Below are 17,839 nucleotides of genomic sequence, written 5' to 3'. Positions count from 1 at the left end.
CCGTAAGCGGCGCCAAAAAAAGATCGAAGCTTCGAAGCTGTCCTTGGGGCTGGCCGCAGGCAGTGCTAAAATGGATCGAAGCATCTAAGCTGCTTTGGGGGCTTGCCGCAAGCAGCGCCAAATGAATCGAAGCTTTGTAGTTAATTCTGGAGCCGGCCATACGCAGCGACAAAAAAAAAAAAAAAAGAAAGAAATCGAATCCTCGAGGCTATTTTCAAGACTGGCCGTAGGCAAGACCAGAATGGATCGAAGCTTCGAAGTTAGTTTTAGGGCAGGCCGTAAACATGGTGAAAATGGATCGAGGCTTCGAATTATGTAATTCGATCGAAGAAAGAAGCAAACATGATGGTAGACGATAGCGATCAAGCAACTGTATCACACAGTCCAACAACTACTGTCACATCAGATATATAACATCCATTCATACCTGTGTGTGTGTTGCCCTGACGTATATCAAATATGCAAATCACCTGGGAAGAAAAAAAAGAAACTGAAACACATACTAAATACCGAGCTACCGCCGGGCTATTCACATATCATTAAGCGCGTGACAGCCTCATTATGCAATCACGAGCTCTTGTTAGCAAGCCACGACTGGAAGCATATATCATACAGGCGAAGCATACTTGGTTTGGAAAAGTACATGTATGCACTAATGTGTTCCCAGCGTCATGGGAAACGCAGCCAGCTGTGTCTACATGAGTTTGTGTGATATATATATATATATATATACGTATATATGAGGGCATTTTAAGCAGTTCTAGAGGTATACGTCACACGGTATTGCTGGATACACCACTGGGGCACGAGAAAGTTATACACATCAAGTCTCTTTGAGTTATTTGATCGGATCTCGCGCAAAACAAAAGGCAATTGTCTCCATAAACGTAGAGGGATGTCGGTGAGTCTCTCCCCACAGATGGAAAGGATGGGAAGTTTATATTGGACTTTAGAGCTGCCAACACACAAATATGGTTGATCGCTGGTGATACGAAGGAAAGTCCTGTCGATGTTTGCTGGCTGAATTCTACGTCAGATAAGTACTTTTGATCACCGCAAGAGCGCCTTGGGAGAAGGCCCGCTTTAGCCTGAAAGTCTTGCAGCTCTGACATCTGATGCATGTTGTTGTTAAACCCAAACAGACTCTCTCTCTCTCTCTCTCTCTCTCTCTCTCTCTCTCTCTCTCTCTCTCTCTCTCTCTCTCTCTCTCTCTCTCTCTCACCCCTCGCTCCTTCCCAGCACTTGCAGCATAATTCCCAGCCTGTATACCCTATGGCGTCACGGTGAGTGAACCGGGCCCTGTCCGTCCCTGTGTAAGTACATTACTCCTCCCACCGCAAGATTCACATGGCCGGCCTTACTAGAGGTAAGGAAGCGTGGGTCCCTGCACGGTACACTGCGGCAGGCGCCACACACGCTCTCTCTCTCTCTCTCTCTCTCTCTCTCTCTCTCTCTCTCTCTCTCTCTCTCTCTCTCTCTCTCTCTCTCTCTCTCTCTCTATCTCTCTACATCAACCCTACCGTTTCGTGAAGGTCCTAAATTTGGCTATGCTCTTTCGTATTCTATTTACCTCTGGTGTTAAGAGAAGATTTTAAGAGAGAAAACGAGTCTACTGTTATACCGAAAGCGACTGAGAATTGTTGAGCAAATATTCGTCAATGGAATTTATTTACGAAAGCTTAATGAACTTCGTTATTTCCTGTGGGTTCGTTCTCTCGGCCTCTGGAGTCTAGACTGCAGTGATCATTAAGGGTTTCGACGTCATTTTGGAACCACCAATCGATATGAAACAACCTACCTCAGGTGTTTAAGGGAATTCTAAGACCATGCAGTTCCTCACTGCATGTGCCCCTCGAAGATTCCTCTTTTAGAATATGGGAGGATTTTCTTCAGTTCATTTACCGTGCTCCTTAATTTTGTATTTACGTGTATTGAAAACAGCACTATGACAATAGCATTTTGCTGCTGTAGTATATGATAATAGAATTTTGCTGCTGTAGTAAATGCTTTTTAAGTTTCTGGACAAAAATTGATATGAAAGCTAAAATACGTATGAAGTCTCATCTTATGAGGAACGCATGTGTATACCAAGGCCCAGGGAAAACCAGATAAAGAAAATGGTTATGTCATCTCTCCATTTCCAGACTCCAGGAAGCTCTACGAGAAGGTGAGACTGTCTAGTAAACAAAAGGCAATTTTTGTGAGTAATTGGGGATTTTTTTTTTATTTCTAGTATGACTGATGCTTGACTCTTAATGTGGTGGAGCTCGTTCGTGCCTTAAGCGGTTGATGACGATGTTGTAGAGAGAGAGAGAAAGAGAGAGAGAGAGAGAGAGAGAGAGAGAGAGAGAGAGAGAGAGAGAGAGAGAGAGAGAGAGAGAGAGAGAGGGAGACCGAATGAAGCAAATTACGGGAGATCATAATTTGTGGGAAGCCACAACCATAGCTTAAATTTTACGGAAACAAAAGATAATAGAAGAACAATACTAACATGCTACCTTAATATAGTTTAGAATCTATCTTTAGTCCTTTTTTTTTAACCTAAAAGTTCAGCAAAAACTAGACAACTCAAATATTTACTCTTCACTTAGAAATTAGTATTGCTTAGTTTGATAGAGGTTCATCGACTGAATTTTTCAATATATATTAATTTGGTAATCGTTTAACACATATTTGCTAATACTCTGAGAGTGATCAGAAGTATAGGATATTAGTTTCTGAAATGGATAAAAAAGATGGTAGTCATGTTTAAACTGTTGGCTAATAGGCCGGAGTCTCCTCAGCAGGGAGCGATGATGAGCCAGAGGAAGAAGATGCGATGATACAGAGCTTCAAGAGGTCCGATGATCCAGAGGGCCAAGTTACCTCCTCAGCTTCGACAGGACTTCTGAGTGGGGTCAGGGATCTACGTAGCTTTGTTAGGCCTGCTGACTTGGGCTCCAAGCTATCGAATTAGAAATGATAGGTCTACTGGCTGGAATTCCAGGAGAACATAACTTTCTTAGGCCTGCTGACTTTGGCTCCAAGCCATCGAATTAGAAATGATAGGTCTACTGGCTGGAATTCCAGGAGAACATAACTTTCTTAGGCCTGCTGGCTTGGGCTCCAAGCCATCGAATTAGAAATGATAGGTCTACTGGCTGGAATTCCAGGAGAACATAACTTTCTTAGGCCTGCTGGCTTGTGGTCCAAGCTGTCGAGCTAGATTCGATGGGTCTACTGGCTGGAATTCCAGGAGAACACAACTTTGTCAGGCCTGCTGGCTTAGGGTCTAAGCTGTCGAATTAGAATCGATAGGTCTACTGGCTGGAATTCCAGGAGAACATAACTTTCTTAGGCCTGCTGGCTTGTGGTCCAAGCTGTCGAGCTAGATTCGATGGATCTACTGGCTGGAATTCCAGGAGAACATAACTTTGTCAGGCCTGCTGGCTTAGGGTCTAAGCTGTCGAATTAGAATCGATCGGTCTACTGGCTGGAATTCCAGATCATAACTTTGTTAGGTCTGCTCTTTGAGGATCTGGGTGGAACTTCTGTAACTTTGATATGTATGATGCTCGGGAGTCGACTGACTGTTATATATTTGCCTCGATAGCCCCACTGTTTGGTTTCACGTTGCAATGATTAGTATAAGCCAGCTGGTCGAGATCTCAAGGTAAACACAGCTTCAAATAGACTTGCTACTTCCGATCTCAAGGTAACATAGGCCTGCTGGACGAGATGTCAAAGAAACATAGGCCCGTTAGTCGCCACCTCGAAGTAACACACGCACACTTGTCGGAATCTCATTGTAACACAGGCACGCTAGTCGTGGTCTCAAGGTAACATAAGCCCTGCTGGTCGTGACGTCAAGGTAACATAGCATTGCTGGTCGTGATCTCAAGGTAACATAGCATTGCTGGTTGTGATCTCAAGGTATCCTAGGCCCTGCTGGTTGTGATCTCAAGGTATCCTAGGCCCTGCTGTTCGTGACCTCATGGTAACATAGGACCTGCTGGTCATGACCTCAAGGTAACATAGGACCTGCTGGTCGTGACCTCAAGGTAACATAGAACTTGCTGGTCGTGATCTCAAGGTAACATAGGCCCTGATGGTAGGGATCTCAGTCTAACATAGCTACAACGAGACTGCTGGTTACGGCTCATACACTAAATGCTTCGACGGCTCTGTTGTTGGCCTCGGGGTCTCCAACTAACTAGCGTAGCTGGCCAGATGGCATTGCCTGAGATCTTTGCACGTCAGAATGTTTTTCACTGAAAGTACCTCACCAGAGGTGACTGGCGCACCGTTGGGCGGGACGGCATAACACAATAACACGATAAACAGTTTACCTGAACCATGAATCCGAGATACGAAGAGACTGAAGCTGCTTTTTTTCTTTCCTGAATTAGAAAAAAGAAAGGAAGTGTTGATGTGTAGACGACAAATTAATCTAATTCATGCCAATTTGCAGGTCGTCAAGAGGGATACATATATTCCCACCCCCCCCGGATCATTACTTTAGACAATGAGCAGATTTCACGTGAAGACATTAAAAAAAGAAACATGAGGGAGGATTTACTTTTCTCTTCCTGACACACATCACCAAGACGATTTCCGTAATTGTCCATAGATCGGGGAGATCCCCCGCCAGAAATGTGGTCGCCTGGAGGCAGATGTAATGCAACTTAAAAGATGTGATTATCATAGAGTGCAGAGGAGATGTTTGTTTGCTTTCGCAGAGGATATGATGTGTGACAAAGTGATGGCGAACATCTGGATAAGGAGGATGAAGGTGTCAAACAGCGTGTGTGTGTGTGTGTGTGTGTGTGTGTGTGTGTGTGTGTGTGTGTGTGTGTGTGTGTGTGTGTGTGTGTCTGTGATTACTAAATGAGTGTTACTGGGAGAGAATTTCACATTCGTGTTGCCCCGTCTCTTAATTTTGTAATATGTCTTTACTAACAGGTTTTACACACACACACACACACACACACACACACACACACACACACACACACACACAAGCGAGATTTCCAGCCACTTCTGCAAGCGGTACATCGTTATTTTAAAACGCTTGAAACTCTCTAATATAGATGTAAATCACGTCTACCTAACTGCTTAATGCAAAACACGTACCACTATTTCCTACGAACCTGTTTCCAGGTTTTCATGACTTAGAAAACGCACCGTGTGGTGGGAGACGTTAATGGCTCACTATCTTCTTTCCTTCGGTTCGATAGTGAAGCCCATTTTCTAATGAGCTCTCGCCATTCCAGTGCAACAGACGTCTGAGCTCCATAATCACATATGAAACTGTCGGAGTGTTAACACCACACATGCGCTTCGTAACGCGCCAACAGACAGGTAGGAAATGGTGCTCTTTTACCCTACCCTCTGGTTCACACTCCATTTTCTCTCAGAGAGAAATTGATAGTTAAAAGACTATAGCATATTGCTACAATGAGGAGAATTCTTATATCTTTACGTAATACTATCATTACTGACACTACTGTTACTACTGTAGTTACGACCACAATTACTACTACTACTGATGTTGCTACTACTACAACGACGACGACGAACACCACACACACACACACACACATACACACACACACAAGAAAAGGAGATCTACGAGTGTTAAACGCCCACCATACAGTACAAATAGGCACTTATATACATTACTCTGACACGTCAGAACCCTCAAGGCACAGTGGGAGGAGCCACTCAAACCTTCAACCCATGAAAATGATTTTCCAGACGAGATGGGCTCATGCTTACGTACGTTTACTGAGGAGACCAAAATTGCGAAAGAAGAAAGAGAGAGAGAGAGAGAGAGAGAGAGAGAGAGAGAGAGAGAGAGAGAGAGAGAGAGAGAGAGAGAGAGAGAGAGAGAGAGAGAGAGAGAGGCTAGACTTCTATCTGCCCACTCTGAAAGAAGGAAAGACAAGGGGGAGGAGTGGTAACCTCATACAAATACCTCGGAGGCTACGACAACTTTAACCTAGAACACATCACTGGGTTCGAAAAAGGGAATCTAGAACAGGAGAGAGTAGCTGAAAAAGAAATGCGCAAAAAAAACAGATAGAAATGCACGGAGGGACATGAGGAACCACCATTTCACCAGCAGCGTTGTGGGCTTATGGTAAAAGTCAGCAAGGAGGAGATAGATAAGATTAGCAGTGAAATCATTCAACAGCTTATGGAATAGAAGTGGAATCACAAGAGGTGGGAGCATACGAGTGTAAAGCTACCTCCCCATACATACAAACGAGGCAGCAACAGAAAGGTAATGATATTCACTTTACCACATATAAAAAAGAAAGATAGATACTTCAAGCATTCGCCTCCTGGCAGAAATAGTCGGGGCGTCTATGCACCATTAGAGAAAAGCAAGTATTTTCACGGTTCCACCTTACAAGGTAATCTCAATTATACATTCGGGAAACATAACGAAATCACGTGACCTCACTGACGTCTTGTACGAATAGTTCCCACCGCTTTTCTGCCAAATGCTCCCTGCTTTCTTGAGGAAGTGCTGTCAGCATCTGACGTTTATTTGCCACACTTGCGGCTCAACCCTACCCCTCCCAGGGTCTCTTTGCCTGACTATGTGTTTTGTGCAGTAATTTGCAGTCTTACTGCGACGGCTACCATAATGACTACAGGGTTTTGGGTAATGCGTGAGCCACGGGTGTACATGCTAACATCAACAGGCTGATATGACACCAAGAACTACTACCACTCACGTGGGTGACAGGACACCCATATCACAAGCCATGTGTGGGATGAGTGGACTCTTGAGTAGAGGCATATGGGGAAATGATTGTAATGTGACCTCTGGGTCACATGTGTGATGATGTCGACTTCTGCCTCAATCATATGTGTTGATACCATCTGTTGATAAGCCACATGTTTGATGGTAATTGCCTCTCCTTAAGTCACTTGCACTTTAAGAATAATTCCTTTCTGACATGAAGGTGTATAAATGTGTGTGTGTGTGTGTGTGTGTGGGTGGGTGGGTGTGTGTGTGTGTTTTATAACCATATGTGCTTTACGATCGTGTTACCCTGTCTCAACCTTGTTTTATTTACCTTGTCTTTACACACACACACACACACACACACACACACACACACACACAAATACCAGCCTAAGCCAGAAAACCATTTATCAACCAGCTCCGAGGGAACGATGAACAGCTGAAATTGGTTGTGGACCGACTGACATGACTGGGATTCGAACCCATGCAGGTTCATGCAGTCCACTTCATCACGTTTAGCACTAAGTTCTTTGTAACAGCGCTTGACCTCCACCCCAGCCAAACCACTTCTTGGCTAGCCATCAAACTCCATGTAAGAATGAAAACTTACTCCTGTTCACACACAACCTTTACTCACAGTTCCTCCCCACTCACCTCGCAAAAGCAACACTGACGGAACGCAATTATCATACACACCGGATGGACTCGAATAGTGCTAAATGTCTACCCTCCCAACCAGACATACACCCATCCGAAATTACACTCCCCAGGCATGTACGAGTTACACTTTCTCGCTTTTGCGTTCTTGGACACCCGACATTTCAACCATTGACTCACCATATCATAAGACCCTCCATGCCCTAGAAGCAACTTGTATTGCGGACACAAACACTTACAGTCTTACTCAGGTGTCCTGCACTCATCCCACACACACGCACACACACACACACACACACACACACACACACACACACACACACACACACACACACACACACACACACAAAACATTACGACACCCGCCTTTGTGCTTAAACTAGTCCCAACATTGATTATGGCTTCGAAATCCAAGTGTGTTCTGGTCAGAACAGGCAAGATATGAGAGGGGAAGAAATGGGCAATCGCCAAAACATACCTGAAAGTATCAGACAGAATGGAAAGGTGTGTGTGGTTCAATCAAAAAGGCACATGGATGAAAGTCACATAGAATGTATGATGAATAACAAAGTGCTTAAGATGATCATATATATATATATATATATATATATATATATATATATATATATATATATATATATATATATATATATATATATATATATATATATATATATATATATATATATATATATATATATATATATATATATATATATATATATGTATACATTTATACATATATGTATATATACAATCACAGAAACAAAAGACTTTATGCTACAAAATTACTCACACACTGTTATGAATTTTGATGTAGCAGCTTTGGCAGTGGCAAGATATGCATCACCGACCAGTCCACAATATAACCAATGGAACGCTCGCTCATGTGCTCATCCGTATACATATGACCCACTCATGCTTAAACTCTACCTCACCATTAGAATTTCTCTGGATCTTTGTAACAGAGAAGAGTCCTTTACTATGTCTGTTATCCTAAAGGAAAGGAAGAGGGGGAAAAAAAAAAAAGGACCTTCTGTTGCTCCTTGTATAATCTCCATCATCCAGTAGATCCATAGGTATTCAGAGATAGACTTGAGGAATCTGTGTGGTACATTTATTTATTTTTGGATATGACAATAACCATATCAGGGCAGCAACGGGAACATGTAAGTGCCATCCTTCAGACTAACAAGTGAGACAGACGGAGATGACTTCCGGAAGCTGAATAAATAATAATAAATAACAGTAGAATAACTTATCACAGAACATCCATGTGCTCCCAAAAGATATATATGTATACATATATATATATATATATATATATATATATATATATATATATATATATATATATATATATATATATATATATATATATATATATATATATATATATATATATATATATAGTTATCTGTAGACGCACCTTTATCAAGTTTGGAAATTGAAACCAAGTAGAGCAATGATAACTGAATCTATACAAGTGTAATGCTGATTTATGTTTTGATAAACAATTTGTTTCATTGTTTGTAGCAAATAGATTTATCCTATGACTAAAGCAGGTGCGTTTGAAGACTATATATAATTTTTGAGACACGAGTGGGTTTTTTTTCATATTTGGTACCAGAAACTACTAATAGAATAAGTTGTTTTTTTTATAAGAGAGCATTATCTGTATTTGACAGTATCAGAGAAGGCGAGGTCCTTTGTTACCACAAAGAATGGGAATCGAACCTCCTCCCCTCAAAAAGACATCTCTTGTGGTTTGCTTTAAATTAAGGACAGAAACGTATATCACTTTGACTCCCAACGAAAACCTGTGGTCGTCCCATATCTTTGCGACTACGAGTCATGCTGCTACTACTGAGGACATGAATGATAATACCTGAATGTATTACCCAGGTCTCGTCAGCCCTACTGGAGAAATCCAGCCTCATGAAGCTCTTCATATACACAGGGAAGAGAAAAATCATTCCAGAGTGTTGCATAAAACTTTCATAACAAGGATAATCCCATCTGAAACTTTCATAACAAGGATAATCCCATCTGAAACTTTCATAACAAGGATAATCCCATCTGAAACTTTCATAACAAGGATAATCCCATCTGAAACTTTCATAACAAGGATAATCCCATCTGAAACTTTCATAACAAGGATAATCCCATCTGAAACTTTCATAACAAGGATAATCCTATCTGAAACTTAACGTATTCATGATGGTTAGGTCGAGATGTATACAGATCACATAGATAACAGAGGAATTAGTAATGTACTGCACACCACAGTGAGACTTAGGGACACCATTAGGAACGCTCTGAATGGCGTATTCATCTTGTATCGTTCACTTAACATAATGCCACAGGACTTAATGATGTTCTAAGATTAATCATGAACTGAAAGAAAACGATTCAGTTTTTTCTCCTAAGTCTAGGTGTAACATGAGCATTTGAAAGGTAGACAGTATCTATTGTTTTTCACGTTTTCTTTTTTTTTTTCAGATCAACAAATGAAATCTACAATTAGGAATTAATTCTTCTTGTACATTGTAGATTGATTTATTGCTTTCTTCGTTAACAGATATATATATATATATATATATATATATATATATATATATATATATATATATATATATATATATATATATATATATATATATATATATATATTCTTTCTTGAAATACCAGTCAAGTTAAAGCACAATGTTCATATGGACAGAAACACGTGGACTGATCGATTTTATCCCAACACATTCCAACGATCTTCACACAGATGCCCCTGACGACTTGAGCAGCTCCTGTAGAGCGGCGATGTACGTCTGCGCCATCTGCAGAGTCTCGAACTTCGAGAGCTTCCTGTCGCTGCCAAGGCAAGGTATGACTTCGCGCAGGCGGTCGAAGGCGTCGTTGAGCCCATGCATTCTCCGCCGTTCTCGAGCGTTAGCAGCGACCCTTCTGGTCCTGAGGACGTCCTTCCCGAGCGGACGGTGGCGCCTCCGTCTCTGCGGACGTACGTAAGTCCTGTGGGGAGGCACCTTCTCCCCGTCGGGCATGGTGTGGAAGGACGCATCCTGCAGGAGGCTCACACTGTGGTCTTTCGGAGGTAGAGGAGTGGGAACCTTACCGGTTGCTGCGTTGAAGTCACAGCTCTGACTACTGTAAGGCTGGGGAAAAGCCGAGGCGTCTGGGTAGACTACCCCTTCGCCGCCACCTCCCCCGTGGTAACTCGGATACTGCGCCACGTCGTAGACGCAGGGGGAGTCCAGGAGGGTCAGCTCGTACCCCTTGCCATCCTCAGAGGCCGCACTAACCCCAGGGTTGACGACTCCTTGCCTGGAAGCGGGGTGGACGTCCTCGCAGGGCGTCTTCACGCCCCTGTACGCCACACTCGGGTACCCTGCCTCTTCCAGATAGAAGTAGTCCTCCATGGCAGGACGTGAGGGAGGGAAAGGAAGGGAGGAGGGAAGGTCACATCACTATAAAGTCCAAGGCTGGGAACACCGGCCGGGCGCCAGAACCACGCCGCCACCGCCACCACTACGGTAAACATCGGGAAGAAGCCTGGAGGAACCAACTTCCTCCCCAGCCCAACCACGGATACGCCATTTTCTCTCGGCACATCACTTGGGAGACTCGAACACACCCGCCACCTAACAAAGCTTTAGAGTCCTTATCTACGTAGGCCGATATGTATTCCGTTAACTACATTCTCGTACCGTAGGTGGATGTCATACGAACGGCGACTTTCGATTTCACCCGGGGAGGCTCCCGTAGTTCCGTGACGGCCGCACACCGCGCGATTGGCGACAAACCTTACGGAGCGGCGGCTCGTTACCGACGAAAATTTTTCCCCCGCGTCAACGAACGGTTTCAGAGTTCTTAGTACACCGCACTGAACACAAGCGTTGCGTTCGCTTTTGCGGCCGGAAATCTCAATATGATCAAAGATCTACTTTCCGTTGACGTGACGTACTTCGGCAAGTGTCCTTTGCCGTGTTGATCAACCCTACAACATCAACGGGAACCCTTTGATTCAGAAACGAACAGAATACCTGAGGCGCATGCGCATAGTCATGCCGTACCATATGGCTGAGTCACGTGACCAGATTGAGCCAATCACCGTCGACTGGAGTAAAATAACGGTAAAGCCTCTTGCAAATATCTACTCCCTTAACATGTGTTCCCGATTTGCTTAACAAAATGCTACTAATGCCGATGGCGACCCGTGGGCGAGGATGATACACCTCGCCCCCGAGGGATTCCGTCGGTGGTCATCCCCGTACACTAGTGTAATCTGTACGGCCTTCCGTACTGTACGCCTCACTTGCCCTGTACACTCGTGTAATCTGTACAGCCTTCCGTACTGTACGCCTCACTTGCCCTGTACACTCGTGTAATCTGTACAGCCTTCCGTACTGTACGCCTCACTTGCCCTGTACACTCGTGTAATATGTACGGCTTTCCGTGCTATACGCCTCATTTGCCCTGTACACTCGTGTAATCTGTACAGCCTTCCGCACTGTACGCCTCACTTGCCCTGTACACTCGTGTAATCTGCACAACCATCCGTACTGTACGCCTCACTTGCCCTGTACACCCAGCCAATCTGTACAGCCATCCTAACTGTACGCCTCACTTGCCCTGTACATCCAGCCAATCTGTACAGCCATCCTAACTGTACGCCTCACTTGCCCTGTACACCCAGCCAATCTGTACAGCCATCCTAACTGTACGCCTCACTTGCCCTGTACATCCAGCCAATCTGTACAACCATCTTTGCTGTACGCCTGGACCCTGTACAGCCATGATTTGCCGTACAAGTCAATATAACATATATGTACACACAGTGCCCTTATACCGTTACCCTACCATTTCACCCAGTCTCCCTGTACACCGGGTTTCTACTACACCCAGCTTATTTCCCTCCACTCCTTTGTCACAGTGCATGGAGTGTTGGGCCACCTCCCTCCTCTACCTACAACTTAAAACACTCCAGCTATACAAATCTAAGGTAATCTACACAGGTTATATGACTGTGATTATGTAAGTGTTTCTTGCCACATTTCATCTGGGCCGTCACAACACGTTGACCACAGCAACACCATAGCTGTCAAGAGAGAGGTATGGGTCCCGTCAAATTTTCCCATTACCTCCTCCATAGTATCGTGTCGGGTATGAAAGCCTCCCTCCCATTACGTCCGCACTGAACGGATGTGCTTATACAGCCGGGTGAAAACGGGTGACGATTAGCTTTACGATGACTAGCAACAGTTTAACAGGGTAATTGGAGCCTGAGGTTAAGGCTTGTGGTCATATTACACTTCCTATATTAGCAAATAGGAAAGACTCTCCTTTTGGTATATCCCTCCATGCTACAGGAACTGTGTGGCTGAGGGATCTCTCTCTCTCTCTCTCTCTCTCTCTCTCTCTCTCTCTCTCTCTCTCTCTCTCTCTCTCTCTCTCTCTCTCTCTCTCTCTCTCTCTCTCTCTCTCTCTCCCACCTGGTACCATCACACACACACACACACACACACACACACACACACTTCTGTTCCTGTGCCAGACCAAATGCTCACCCTTCCATGTTTACTCGGGCAAGTCTCTATACGAGCGAACATATTAGTCTAGTGACACAGGGCATTAAGGGGTTCCTTGCTGTTTTAAAGGTATGAAGAACATATGAAAAGTACACACAGTGTAGGATGTGAGAAGAGAATGTTTTATCATAAATGACGATACTTAAATAGCGATTTACGATAAGACTTATTTCCGTTTGACAAAGAAACACACACACACACACACACACACACACCCACACACACACACACACACACACACACACACACTTATGTAAGCAAACAGAGGACAATGTAACTGTAAGTTAAGAGGAACGCAACAAGGTGCCATGAGAAGTCCAGACAGGAACTGTGTTGTTTAAAGTTTTTCAAGTGCTGGTGTAACTGATAAGCCTCCACTTCCTCTCTCTCTCTCTCTCTCTCTCTCTCTCTCTCTGGGCCTTCGTGGATGGAGCCTTACATATCGTTTCCTCCTTAGCCTGTTGACCGAAGAGTAAGCGGTTGAGGGGAGAAGCGGCAGTGCATCACGTAAGCGTTGCCGTTCACCCAAGCACCGTTTCTTCTGGTGCTGCGTGGCCTGCAGGAGGAGTAAGTACATCTTTTGTATCACAAATCATAACCACCGCCAAGGGAAGAGCAATTCATAAATCTTTGCTGGGATTATATATATTTGAAGCTAGCACACTCACTGGATACGATGATTTGCATTATCTTTCCTCTTGCATGAAAGCCATTGATATATTTCAAGTCTTTGCTATAACCCAGCAGACATGGCTGGCGGGATGTGTTGCTCCAGAATCTGTTCGGTGTTGTGGAGTTAGGCAGGGTTGTTATCCATCGCTGATGTTATGTTGATTCAAAAGCCTCTCCTCCTCTCTACCGAGCTATGGGAATTCATGATCAGCCACACTGTGTAAACCCTGCCACGTATAATTATTACGGTACCTATGTATTTGGTGTCTACGATGCATGTATGATGTATATAACCTTACCCCGACCTGGAAAGAAGGTATACAATTATACATCTTAGTCTCCCCCATGATATATCTGTGGACTTCCCCCACGAGTCCAACGTCAACACAACAGTCCTCACCACCCGATCCTCACCACCAGACGCAGAGTCTCCATCTTTATCCACCAGGAAACTCCTCACAGCAGCAGCTGTCACAACATCAAATGAGTCAGCCCTAGAACCTCAGTTTTCAGCTGAGGAGAAGAAATAAAAGCTAGAAGAAGCGAAATCCAATGAATAAGGGAGGCAAGGAAAAGTTTCAAGAGCTACCAAGCATACCTTGCCAGCGAACGTATGCAGTTTATACACGCAGTGCAAGAGTATTACTCTCTGGAGAAGCCGTTCACCTCTCGTAAGCTTACCAAAGCAGCTTTTTCTTGATTTCTCCTTGAGGTTCGTGAGGTTCGTTTGCCTAATACTCGTCATCTATGCCCGAGGCCTTGCTTGAGGATACTCCACCATGATAATGGCCTCTGCGTCCCTGAAAACCGACGTCATAATCTTTTCACGAGAGACAACGTCTTTAGGATGCCTCCAGTTGGTTGACTTTGTTACTTATGTTCATCAGTGAAGCGATGTCCATAGAGGTGAAATGTTTAAGAATGAGCGTGAGACTTGCATTTCATTCCTTTTCTGATCTCATGTCAGATTCCGTATGGTGCCTTTGCCCAAGTCCTTCCTCACGTCCTTCTATTGGATGAAACACGTATATCCAAAGCCTCAGCTACGTGCGTAACGGAGAGACACATCCGTCTGCCATATCTGTAACAAAGAGCAATGACCATTTCAGCAGATGTCACTTCTGTAAGATTGTCCTGGTCGTGGCTCATCTTCTAGGCTCCCTCTTCCATTTCTTAACTCATTTCATCGCATCCTTAATTGTGTTTTGATAGATGGTGTCTCAACCAAATGTTTGGAACATTTCAGCATGGATCTCTATATGAACGATAGTCATTTCACATGCAAAAATGATCGTATTCGTCTGAGATCACTTCACTCTTAGAAATCAAAGGAAGTCCAAAGGAAAAAAAAAAGGCAGCTCTTGGAAACTGATGAAATCAAGAAATGTATTAAAAAAAAAAGAACATATCAATTTCAAGTTATTCATATGACCGTACACATGATTAACTTTTCGTCACTTCTTTGATGATCAGAGTGGACACTTACGCTGCAGATGACGTATTCTAAGTTCAACAATTGGAAAATCATTTGGGAAAAAAAAAATGAGCAGCACCTAAGAGAAACGGCATTACTAGTCTTTAAATTGGTCTTGACTCATTCGCTGGTAGCCATGGAGGTGTTCTTGCTGTCACCACAGTTTCCTGAACACGCAAAGAAAACAGAGACTTCTCTGGAATGAGAAGGTCTTTGGCGAAACTGTATTCCCAGCGATACAACCTCGCTAAGGCTTCACTTTCATCCGTGGTGCAATCTCGAGCAGGCAGAGTCCGATAACACCACTGGTCTATATCTAACATAAATGAACATGCTAGATACACTGTTAATCCACATATTTAGATACGTATATGCTTGGATGTGTCGATAGATTAAAGAGAAAAGAGTCATCCGTTCGTGGTGTTAGATAAGAGGGACTGCCACCCAAAATGCCGCTGTTAGATCAGTCTCCTGAAGGAGGTAGGAGCTATTAAGGACGCCTGAACACACCCGAAGAGATGCTGAAGCTATTATAGTACGTCTGAACACCCGTGCTGGGAAGAAAGCTATCTCAGAACTCCTGAACACCAGTAGTGAGGCGATGGCAGTTTGAGTACACCAGAACACCCCCGTGAAGGGGCGATAGCCATCTATTGTGGTATGTCTGAACACTTATGATGGGGCGAGAGCTATTTTGGTACGCCTGGACAAAAATCATTTATATCCGGGGTCACAGAGGGACGTGATAGCAAGCTCGGACACCGTCTTCCACCACCACCTTCCCTCTCAAGTGCATGTCATCATCCCCCGGCAGTGTGCACGCAGCAGTAGCACTGGACCACCTCACGAATCCCCCGACGCCGAAATATTTCCGCCCTGCAAATACCTGCCTGTCGACACTTAAGTGTCCTCTCTCTCTCTCTCTCTCTCTCTCTCTCTCTCTCTCTCTCTCTCTCTCTCTCTCTCTCTCTCTCTCTCTCTCTCTCTCTCTCTCTCTCTCTCTCTCGTTCCGGGAGCTTGGCACGAATGCACGAACGAATGCGACGAACATGTCAGACAACGGATGAGACTTTTTATGATAAAAAAGAAAAAGAAAGGGACAAAAGGGGACTGAATGATACTGTTAGTAACGAGGGAGGACGGAAACATTTCGCCCTTCCTGGTGCTCTCATAAGTCATCGGGTACGTGTTGTGTCCGCACGGATCTTGCCTCCTCCCCCTGAGTAGATGAGAGCTGAAAGGAGGCGTTATGCAGCAGGAACAGAGGGAGCAAGACGCCTGAGGAGTGGCCATCGCTGCCATTATCCTCTAACAGACGAAGAAGTCATACATTTCGGCGTAAGTCACCAGCACCCATTCGCTCGACATTCCAACCTGTTACTCCACGATATATATATATATATATATATATATATATATATATATAATATATATATATATATATATATATATATATATATATATATATATATATATATATATATATATATATATATATTTATATTATATATATATATATATATATATATATATATATACAGTCCCATAGCCTAGCGGTTAGCATGCCTGCCTCTTGCACAGGGGTCCCAGGTTCGATCCTGGAAGTTGGAGGTTTGTATGTTGTATATATATTTATATACATGCATACATGTATTATCACTTTGCTTGGGAGAGAGAGATAGATGACTACCTCAGTGTCTCATGCATGTTACAGAGAGGGTGAATAAGAAGGGCGAGAACGTATGGTTTATCTCTGTTGTATTCTGCCTCACACCTCTTGTGCACTCTCCCCACGTTCAGTCTGCCCCAGGAAGACTGAATGGGTGATATAAGCGTCACCTCACTGTAATAAGCGTTGCCCCGTGTTAGGAAACACTTGAACAATTGTAACCACAACTGTAAAGCTTTTCGAACACCAGCTGCGTCATAAGGCGTGCTTGACCCTAGCGGGAGGTTCTAACATGGGGCAATATTTCTTAACGTTATTGTATTCTTGACACTAAATGGTGCGTTGCTGGACGCTCCCCCTTCTGCTATGAGGAACTGGATGGTGACGGGGAGTTCAATCTATGTCATTAATGTAATGCAATTTACCAGAAGATTACCACATTTATGCATTTCTTCACATGATCAGAAACAAGTCTTTCTAGTGTATTTACCCGAGAAAGAAGAAAAAAAATACGCGGGAGGTTTCGTTTCTTGAAAACATTCAGTCGGTATTTTCAAAATATATAAAGTTGTCGAGATGTCTGTGTTTGAGAAAGCATTGCCTTCAGAGCCGATCATAATAAGGTAATTGCACAAGTAAGTAATACTGTTGTCTTTACTGTCAAGTTATAGCTTTAGCCCATCGACTCTTTATTTCTATCGTATATACTTCTCGTCTTTAGATTAAATGCTTCGAAAACTTCAGCAAGAAATATTTCAGTTATACCACTGAAACACTTCCCAGTGGATCGTTACTGATGAATAAGCACCTACCCACTTGAAGAAAAAAAAAATCTTCATTGCAGATCACAGTCCTTCGTGTAAGCCAACCTCAAAACCCACCGAAGAAAAATGAAAAAGACAAATTCTAAACCTAGTAGCTCCTCCCTGTAAGCTTCCTCTAGGCCCGCTGCAGATAAATGAAAGAGACAGTGTCTAAAGACGCTAACTCCCTCCTAGTTAACTTTCCCAGAGGCAGAAATACCCTTC

General features: G+C 43.6%; 1 protein-coding gene across 1 annotated transcript; it reads right to left on the bottom strand.

Annotated features, from left to right (window-relative positions):
* Window positions 1-10,076: 10,076 nt before the first annotated feature.
* Window positions 10,077-11,757, bottom strand: LOC139756668 (uncharacterized). The gene has a single exon (XM_071676325.1). It carries the CDS (start codon window positions 10,825-10,827, stop codon window positions 10,165-10,167), a length of 663 nt encoding a protein of 220 aa, XP_071532426.1. The 5' UTR covers window positions 10,828-11,757; the 3' UTR covers window positions 10,077-10,164.
* Window positions 11,758-17,839: the final 6,082 nt, after the last annotated feature.

This window comes from Panulirus ornatus, chromosome 23 (assembly GCF_036320965.1).
Source record: "Panulirus ornatus isolate Po-2019 chromosome 23, ASM3632096v1, whole genome shotgun sequence".
In the NCBI taxonomy this organism is placed as follows: domain Eukaryota; kingdom Metazoa; phylum Arthropoda; class Malacostraca; order Decapoda; family Palinuridae; genus Panulirus; species Panulirus ornatus.
Note: the sequence above shows the minus strand (reverse complement) of the source record. Positions and strands in the feature narration are given on the sequence as shown.